This window comes from Elephantulus edwardii, unplaced genomic scaffold (genome assembly GCF_000299155.1).
Source record: "Elephantulus edwardii isolate Elephantulus edwardi_28Jun2011 unplaced genomic scaffold, EleEdw1.0 scaffold00051, whole genome shotgun sequence".
NCBI lineage: Eukaryota > Metazoa > Chordata > Mammalia > Macroscelidea > Macroscelididae > Elephantulus > Elephantulus edwardii.
In genome coordinates, this window is record NW_006399801.1 from 3,806,628 (window position 1) to 3,816,988 (window position 10,361).

A 10,361-nucleotide genomic window follows, 5' to 3' on the forward strand; every position below is an offset into this window, starting at 1 on the left:
AAATTATTAAGAGCTTAAAATGTTTACATTGAGCACTAGAACATGTTAGACTTTTTCCTCTCATTGTCAAGCACGCAGGGATTTAATGCACATATGTACTTTTAATATGTTTGGGATCAGTTTTTATTTTTCTTGAGAAAAAAGACAAAGAGTGACTAATTGAATGTGATCTCATTCACAAATAAGTGCTGTAGTTTCCCACTGCATTTGAAGTAATTTATTGGTGTATATGAGGAAGAAAGACTACTGTGGGTGTGTATGTCCAGAGTCCTAAAGATTCCCACTATACTGTTATTTGAAAGAAAAAATTTTTGCATCTTTTAAGAGTACTTTTTTTTGCCAAGCACAGTAGGAAACAATTTTAAAAACTATTTAAAAGATAGGCAGAGTTTGGGAAAACAAAACAAAAAACCCACACCCAAAACCCAAACCCCTCCCAATCCTACATATTTAAAAGGTCAGAAATATGTAGTAGTCTTGGAATAAAGGAAAAAATTTGTTCCAGTTTTTAGGTAATTTCTAGGGTGATGATTCTCCCTTATTTTGAGGGAAATGCCTGATTTAATCATCATTCAATTTATTAAATCTTGGAAATAATTATTATGCTAAAGCAATTATTCATAACTTCTAAGTTATAATACAAAGATTAATTTTAGATGGTAGAATTATATCTAAAATGGAAAATTAGGTTCCTATTAAGAAAACTGAGGGGCATAGTAGAACTTACATTCTTGAAAAAGACATTTCAGAGGTCAGAAGTTCAAGTGAAAGAAAAGTATATAAAATTCCAAGAAAACTAAGCATGTAAGGGTAGTAGTGTCTTAAAAGTAAAAAAAAAAAAAAAAAAGTACATAAATGCTTTGCATTTCAAGGCCGATCTCATGAGTAAAAATGTGTATTTAAAAATCACACATGGACCCATAAGTTCAACTCCTGTCCTTCTGGCCATGCCGTTTATTGTTGTTTAGAATAACCACAGAATTTAACTTCACTAGAGAGTATGAAATGTTAAATTGGAAAAAAAAAATTAACTTATGTGGGCACAAAACTGACAAAACTAGAGGTGTTTGTTTCAGCAGAATGCAAGAAAATGTTAATTAATGGTGCATGCAGTATTTTTTGTTCCCTGTTTCCTTCTCAGTTATATTGGTAGTTTTTTTTTTTTTTAAGTAACTTTTAAACAGCTAGGAAAGGCACACTTTTTTTTTTTGGCTTTCCCCTTTGGAGCTGATATACCAACTCCTTTCTTTGCATCAGTTTTAAGTCAGTGTACTTACTTTATCCATGTATCATGTAGCTGGCAGCAAATGCTTGCTTTTTGCATGTTGCTTGTTACAATGCAAGTTACAGTATTTTCATTCCACGATGATAGTGCAGCAAAACATCTTTACTATAGAATTATTTTCTCTTCATTATTATTTAAGATACATAAACCCTTCAGTTTCCACAATGGATTTAAAGGGGCAAAATCAGAAATTTTCTTTTATGGGAATTAAAGAGTTTTGAGACTGGACACTATTTGTCTTAATGCTTTGGAATGTAAAGACCAAATAAATATGAAATATCTTTTAAAACTGGGGGATAAAATGAACATTATGAAAACAATTTCTAATCTTAACTAGTGAAATGCTATTCCCACTTGTGTATCGAAATTTGTACCTCTAGGGAAAGGACTGAATGATAAAGAATGTCATGCTGAAGGCCAAGTTGTGTTTTCCAAACACCTTAAGGATTTAGAGCAGTATTGTATAATCACAAATGTTACTTAGGATACATGACATTTCTCAATGTTAAGAGATCCCTTCACTGCCATTTACTCTGCCAAACTGGTTGCTAGTATGTTAATTTTATATAAAAAAAGTCCTTGTCTCAAGGATTATTTTCTTGGATTTAATGGTAGGTGATGTTGAGGGGAAGAAAGGGGTGAGTTATATTTGGGTCCTATGAGTTCTATCTGTGGTCTTACTGTAGAATACACAACTTGTTAAGAACTGTAGGACTGACTCACTGTATTTACCAGTGTTACAATATACTTTCTGGTTATATTTTAGTTTTAGTTCATTTTAAGGTAAGTTTAAACGGAAATTGAACTGTCAGAGAGAATAGGCATTTAAAAGGCCTGCTTGTTAAAATGGTTCCTGAAGGTAAATAATTTTGAAATTACTACTATTTCCTATCAATGTTAAGTAGTTAAAAGGACTCTTTAACTCATGGCTATACTTGAATCTTAGCATTATCACAAGCAACAAGTTTTTACTAATTTGATAACAAATAGTTAATAATGTAATACACTTTGCGTTAGCTTAAATCCAACAACAAAAAAAGCCTTTTTAATTTAAAAAAGCTATAGTCTGGTTGATTCATTTCTTGGTGAGTATAGTATTCAGTTTCCCTTGCAGTTCATCTTATTTCCACTCTGCTGATTTCTTCTGTTACAGATGGCACTCATAGCTTCAAAATTGTTTGTATGTTAAGGGAGAATGCCTTGAGTCATGAGATGTGCTTGAAAAGGGGTCGCCGTAGGATTGTCTGAAACCTGGTTGTCATTAGCAGAGTGAACTAGATTTGAAAACCTGTTAATTCTGTGATACCTGTAGTTCTGCCTACATTCAGTTTTATTATTCCGAGATAGTTCTTTTAAGAGTATTTGGGAAAATTAATGTAGGAGTCATCTAATTTCATTGAACTCTTGTTCTCATAGTTAACTATTTTCTAGCGTTGAGAATAAACAGAAGTGTGATGAGCTAGATCAGTCATAGTCTGTGTGCCTATCATAGTATATTGAAGATGTAAGTGAAACAAATTAGTCTATGCAATCCTAACAGTGACTAGGGACCAAATCAGGATTATAGAATTGTTCCTGAAAAATCTTACTGGTGTCCTGTAGAAGTTAGCAATTCCCAGTGTTACCAGTTAGCATTAGGAGATAATAGAAAACTGTTTACAAACTCAGCAGGCTTTATTTTACAGCCATTCTCAAAAGATGTTTATTGATGGGATCTTTTCAAAACTTGTTTTGGACATGGCAAAGTCATTGACAAATTGTATTTGAGTTCTCATTTTTGGTCATTTTTCATTGCACCAAGAAATGAGCGGTTATCGCAAACAAGTTCTGAAGAATTTCTTGGTGTGGTTATTTTAAAAAGTTTACATTTACCTATTAAGGTGGAACTGATTTCTCCACCAATCACAACAAATGTTAGTAAAATAGATAAAACTAGCTAGAATATTTCCACTTTCAGTAGCATATTCATTTCTCTCTTGCCATTCTAAAATTTTAAATATTCCAATTTCTTAAAAATATGGATCTTTTTTAAAAAATATATTTAGCAATGATGGAGTTGGCTATAGAAAATTTGTGCCATAATTGGAATATGAGTAATCTTTGGTAATAGGAGCTACAGGTTAATACTTTAAATCAGAGCTGTCATGTTTATGTCCCAAGTCTATTCATAATAAACCATCTTAGAACATGCATTAGTGTATGAGTTTTCATCCTCATAAATTCTCATGGAGTAATGCTATAGTTGTAAATTTTTACACCAGTGATGTGTTTTTCCGTGCCCAAATAGGTAATCACTTACAAGAACACAACAATGCCTCAAGTATTGACTGATCCAACACACGTGACTGGCCTGACACCGTAGTAGGACAGTAGGATTTATGGAATTGTATGGATTTGTTATTTTAAATGACACTACCACAAATGTATTGTTAGATTAGCATTCCCCAAAGTTCTTAAGCTTGTACCCTAACATATAAATTGGACTTCTCTCTCTCTAGCCCTGAATTAATCCTGTATATATTTCTAAAAATTGTTTGTAGTTTTCTCAAGGAGAATAAAGCACTTTATAATTTACCAAGTTCTCAGTAATAAAATTATCACTGACTTCATGTATGTTTTTTTTTTTAAATTTTTAATTCCTTAGAGTCACTTCTGTTTGCAGGATGTTCTTTTGTCATCATCATTTTAAGATCTAAGACTTGATGTTGCTGTTGTGTACAATATATACCCATATTCACCTTTTGACATAGTTCTTTATTTGAAGTTAAAATTTTGTGAAATTATTTTATAGACTTGATCTTAGTTTATTCAGCGGAATCTTTACGTTTACCCTTGTTAGAGATTACAAAAAAGCTCTTACTAAAATATGAATGTTTACTAGGTTGCAGAATAAGTTGGCAAAATAGTTTAACACTCAGCTACCAAGAGAAATGGTTCAAACCTTTCAGCAGCTCCTCCGGAGAAAAGACCTGGCGATCTGCTGGTTTGAAGGTTATAAAGCCTAGGAAACTGGGGCAGTTCAGAATGGGCTCCGCACACCACAAATACAGAGGTACCTCCATCAGAGCATTAAAAGATTGTCCTTAATTTCTATTTACATTAGCTTTTTAACAAATATTTTGTAATAGGATGTTACCTGTCCCATTCAAATTGGTGTTTGCAACAGTGGGCTTGATAGCAGAAATTACGGGTTGTGAGGAAGATGCAAGATGGGGCTGTGTTTTACAGGGCTTGTTTTACAGAAGGTTGCTGTGAGTGGTAGCTGACTTGGTGCTACCTGACATCTGGATATATTGCTGGGAATGAAGTAATTGTCTATTTTAAACATTTTCAACATGCAAATGGATGCAGTCACTAGTATAGCTTCATCCTATCATACAGTACAGATTTCACTTCGTTTGCTTTAGGTACACATTTACAAGTATAATATTTCATTTACATTTCCTATCATATCCTACCATTTTTTGAATTCTAACCTGTTATATTGATTTTCGATACAGGGTTGATTTGTAGAGATTTTAGTCTATAATACATTGAGACTTGTGAACTAAAAATGCCTTGTTTTCCTGGGTCTGAAAAGTTTTTCTTTTGAAAGGGTGCAGTCTTAACATTTTTCTTTTAATTAAATTCTCTGACAGATTTCTGAATTCCACAGGCTCTACTGTAAATTCCTAAGGAAAAAAACTGAAGTGAACACTGTACTTTTAACTAATCCCCACCACATATTTGTGTGTGTGTATGCACGCATGTGCGCGTGTGCTTATAACTGCAGAACCCACATTGGAAAAGATGAAGGACATTAGCTTTAGGAGAAGAGTTGGGCCTGCCAAAGTGCAAGGTTTTCAATGCCAGGTTATTTATTGTACTGGAAAAGCATGAGAGCAGCATTATTGGCAAAAGGGGCTGAGGTGAGGATGACAAGTAGCCCCTGAAGTATTTTGGGAGAATACATCTTGTTAGGTACTCAAGTTGAGTACAATTCATAGTGATTTTGTGAACAGTAGATCTGAACCCTATCCTATCCTGTGCCATCTTTATCATCTCTGAACACACTTGAGCCCATTGCTGCAGTCACTGTTTCAGTCCATTCTGGTTGAGGGGGGGGTCTGTCTGTCACTGATGCTCCACCTTTCTAAGCACGATGTTCCTTTCCAAGGAATAGCTTCTAGCAACATGCCCAAATTAATGGATGACAAAGCTTTACTATTTTTGCCTCCAAGGAACACTTTGGCAATACTTTTCCTAAAACCTATCTGTTCTTTTGGCCATTTCGTAGGATATTCAGTAGTAGTTTCCACGGCCACAACACAGTTCTTTTGTCATCCTTACTGTCCAGCTCTCAAATGCATGACAAGCGATTGAAAAGGCAATAGTCAGGCACAGTTTCAGTGACGCCACAACACAGTTCTGTCATCCTTATTCACTGTCCAGCTCTCAGATGCATGGCAAGCGATTGAAAAGACCATAGGCACAGTTTCAGTGACTCCATGTAGAAAGCAAAGGACTTTCCAAGTATCTTCTGCATTATTAACATAGCAGACCACAGAATGGGTTTTCATTTGCGATTATCTGCCCTTTTATCAACCTGATAGTTCACAAAATAATGTTAACTTAGCAATTTGTTGGTAGAGTTAAGTGCCATCAAGTCAACTATGACTTGGAGTACCATTTTGAACAGGTCTGAACCTTAACCTGTCTTGCACCATCCTCAGAATATCTGCCATGCTCAAGCTTATTGTCGGTTAGTACGTCTTGTTGAGGGTACTCCTCTGACATTCCACTTTCCCCTGTATGATGCATTTTCCCAAAGGCTGGCCCCTTCTGACAATATGCCAAAAGTATATGAGATGGCCAAAGTATCTTTATCTGTTTCTGTTCTTTTGGGAGTCTGCAGTAGTCAAAACCACAATTCTGAGGCATCAATTCTCTGGTCGTCTTCATTGTACAACTATCACATCACAGGAAGCACTTGAAAATACACAGTGGCTTGGATCAGGCAGGCACACCTTAAGTCTGACAAAGTCTTTCGGCTTGGCGGTATCTGATAAAAATTTCTTATTTTCTAGTACTTGGCAAAGGGAGTATTAGTAGTATTTGGGAAATATCAGTAGTGATTATTTCTGTGATCTACAACCTATCCTACCTTAAGATTGAAAACCAAGTCACATAAGCACACTCCTATGTAGACTGTGTATTTTAAGAAGGACTAGCTTGCCAACATGCATGGCCTAAATCACAGGTCTATGAATTTCAAGTGAATTTCTACTAAAGAATACACTTACTAATTAGACAAAACAGACACAAATGAATTTTGAGACACTGGTGAAAAACTTAAGGCCACTTAATTTTGTTGGTGAACATGGCTTTTCTCCACAACTCCAATCCCATCTCAAGTCAGACTTTCCTTGAGCCACCTCAGGTTTTACTAGAAGGCCAGCCAGCCTGCCTGCCTGCCTGCCTTCCTCGTTGTCTGACTACTCCTTCAGATTTAGTTCTCAACTTGGTGAAGCCAGGAGCTGTATTTCTAATTGAAAGCTAATTATAGAGCTAGCTCAGAAAACAAGTGATTAACAGTGACACCAGGATTAATAATTTCACTTACATAAAAATATTTGAAAAATGAATCAAGGTTGAAACATTTCTGTGACATTAAACCATTGTACAGTTTTTTACACTAGTATCCAGTTGGTTGGTTTCTTTTTGCATAGAGTAAGTTGTCTTGGAATTTAAAACCTAGCAAAGATTTTGACAGTGGTTGGTTGGTATATTATCAATCAGTCCTAATGGCATTTTGGAGGTATTTTTAGGTTTTAGGAAAACAGCTATTAATATCTTAAAAGTAGTTTAATACACAAGATTAAAAAATCCAGCTCTTTAAAATACTGTTGGCTACTATATGATGATGCTTAAGCCACTTAGCCCCAGTTCTACAAGGCAGCTGGTAGACAGATAGCTTCTACTTAAAACTTCCTTTGGCAAACATGGAAAGATTTTTATCAATGCCAAAATTGTTTAATATCATTGATGCTTATCACTTATGTTTTTTATTTTCAAAGTTTTAAAATTCACTGCTTAGAAACATGACTATTACTGAGGAATGTAAGTAGTTGTAAATCTGGTGTTACAAAATTTTTGCATTTACATGAACTTTCACTCATTTTTCAGAATCTGTTCCTAGAGACAGAGAACCCAATACAAAAATGAGAACATGTATGCATAATCAGAAGGATGCAGTGCAAGTGCCTAGTGAAACTCTGAGAGCAAATATGGTACCTGAGAAAGTTCCCCGCAGATGTGCTACTGTTGCTGCAAATAAAATAAAGATAATGAGTAATGTAAAAGAAACGATTTCAGGATCAGAAAATGTCTGGATTAGGAAGAGTAGCAGAAAACTGCCCCATCGAAATGCTTCTGCTGCGGCTAAGAAAAAATTACTCAATGTTTATAAAGATGATGATACAAGTATACATTTTGAACATGAAAAAGCTAGAAGATACTAATAGCAAAATGCTCCCCCCCTTAAAAAAAAAAGATCTTGGAAAGGAAAAGCACAATAGTGACTGAAAATGTAGACAAGGAATCTCAGAACTATCGGGGTCACAAGTAAACGAAGTTTTCTGTGTTTAGTTCCAAAGTAAATCCCTTGTTGGCATCTTTTGAGGAATTTTCTCAAAAGCTGTGATTTGGTGGGTCAGAGTGGGAAGAAGGCTTCCTACCAGCTAGTTCTTCCAACAGATAATGTACATCTGAGAATTCTGAGGAGGAAATAGGCTATGGAGCCATACAGTCGGAGAGACAGAAATCACAAATGGCCTATGATTCCCATTTTCCTGAAAGCTAGGGTCTTGAAGAAATGACTTAATTTCTTAAAAGGAAGAAGAAGAAAAAAATGTACAGGGTACATAGGAAAAACCACCAGGACTAAAAAAATCCCCCAAATATCAAACTGAAAACTGATGCTACATTAGAATATGGTAATTTAGAACACGATTATGAAATTAAGACATTTCAACAGCAAGTGCCACTGAGCCTACTTGATTTTCCAGTGAAGTTAATACCTAAAGCTAGATTCAGTCCCTTTAATTTTACATCCCTCAAAGTAAAACTAGGAGTGAAGGATTAAGCATTGGGGATGTTGATTATCAAGTTCTGAGTGTCAGAAATAAGCAGTTACAGAAAAATAAATGTCTTACTGAAATTCATACTGAATGATCACTTGATATGACTAATTCAGGGAATATATATTTTTTTAGGAAAGTTATGAATGTGATTCTAGTTTTCGTTATTTGTACTTGCACGTAGCATTTCTAGAGATGCCAAAATGTACCTCAGAAAGAGGGAAATTTTAGTTTAATTAGAATAAAGTATAATATTTTTAGATGATACATTGAAATCCTCTTACGTTTCTTTTTGGGGGAAACTAGCACCTTGCAAGTCAGAACTTTTATGAACAGAGCAAATTTATAGAAGTCCCATCGCCACACCCTGATGACAGCATGTCTGAGCTATTTATAGCCTTCAATAGGATTAGAAAATCTGGTCATGATAATAAAAAGAATTTCTTTGCAATGGGTTTAATTTATTGTTAAGTATTCATTTAAAGATCAGATGATATGAATGTATTGTCAAATCTTAAAATAGTAATGTTACTGGAAAAAATTGTTAGCAAGTTGTTTTCCCACTTAAAAATACCTGTGAATATTTTATGATTTGCATGTATCAGTCTGAAAAAGTAAAGTTTTTATTCCTTTTTCATTAAAGACTAATACATATTTTTTTGTTATACAGATGGACCAAGTGTTTAGATTACTTGAGATACTTGTTTTGTAGTTTGCATGTCTGTTGAAAAGAAATGGCTTTAATTTTTTTTTAATGCATAGCCAGAATACTTCCAGCCTACAGTCTGTGTTCTTTGCTCTGCAATATAATTTCTTCTGAAATACTGATACCAGTATCTTGTTAAAAGTATGGGTGAAAAGGATACAATTCCTAATAAACTAATATTTTTAGTTGCATGAGGCTTGATTTTTTTAGCTCTTCTGCAATGTTGAAACCTATTCCAATACTGTATTTACACGTTATTTCACAAAAATTTCTTAGTATTATAGCCCAAATAACCATACAATGAAAGTGTTTATCTCATTTAAATTATTTTATGAGAAAATTTAAACTTTGAGTTTATAATTTATTGCAGAATTAATTCTTGTCAGTACTTGAGGGTGTAGTCCTCATCTTTCATAACGAAATCCCTTTTCTAGTTTAGTATTTAAACATTTTTTTAAAAAATATTGTTTGGCTATTACTATTGCATAGAACAAGGATTTGTTTAAAAATTAACATTCTTGTAAAACTGGATGTTGGAAAAAAATTTAAATCATGACTAAATGTTAGTTAAGTTTTATTTACAGTATTTTAATCAGTTTTCCTGAATAAGTTTCTTAATAACAGTGAAATAAAAATGAGCATCTTACTGTTAAAAATTACAACTTATTCAACAAAAGGACTAAGACCATATGATGCACAAACTATCTTTTATTTTGAATTCTATATATCAATCCAGGAGTCCTAACATTTAAAATATCAAATGGTAATTGTGTGTGTGTGTGTGTATATATATATGTAGTGTCCCACTAAAAATGTCCAACACTTTTAAAACTCTTATTAGATAGCAATTTGGTTTTAGTTGTAGGTAAATGTTCCTATTACGTTTCAAAACCCTCCAGTCTTTTATTTGCAGTAGTTAGGTAAAATGCCCAAATGCTGACATCCATGGTTGTCATTTCTCTTAAAAGTTTGGAAGACTTCCTAAGCAACTTAAATATAGGAAAAAATATCGCAATTTTCCAAGATGCTTCACCTGTTCCCCTGCCCCAAGAGGATCTGCCTTTCCCGAAATAAGGAAATACTTTGTAACTATATGGAAAGATCCACAAAGCAGTTTAGGCTTTTCCAGGCACAATAAATTTAAGGAAAATAATTATTCTCACTGCAACATTCCCCCTTTCCCTTCTGATAAATGTCCTGTGAATTCTGTCTTGCAGCATATTTCAAAGAAACTACATATTTTGCTTATCAA

The 10,361-nt window shown here is 34.0% G+C and overlaps 1 protein-coding gene across 1 annotated transcript in view; it reads left to right on the forward strand.

The window, feature by feature from the left end:
• BRWD1 (bromodomain and WD repeat domain containing 1) overlaps positions 1-7,785 on the forward strand; it is a 126,156-nt gene extending 118,371 nt beyond the window's left edge. Inside the window, exon 37 of the mRNA XM_006886775.1 lies at positions 7,451-7,785. Within this exon, the coding sequence (XP_006886837.1) occupies positions 7,451-7,785 (335 nt within the window). The remainder of the gene's footprint in view (positions 1-7,450) is intronic.
• Positions 7,786-10,361: the final 2,576 nt, after the last annotated feature.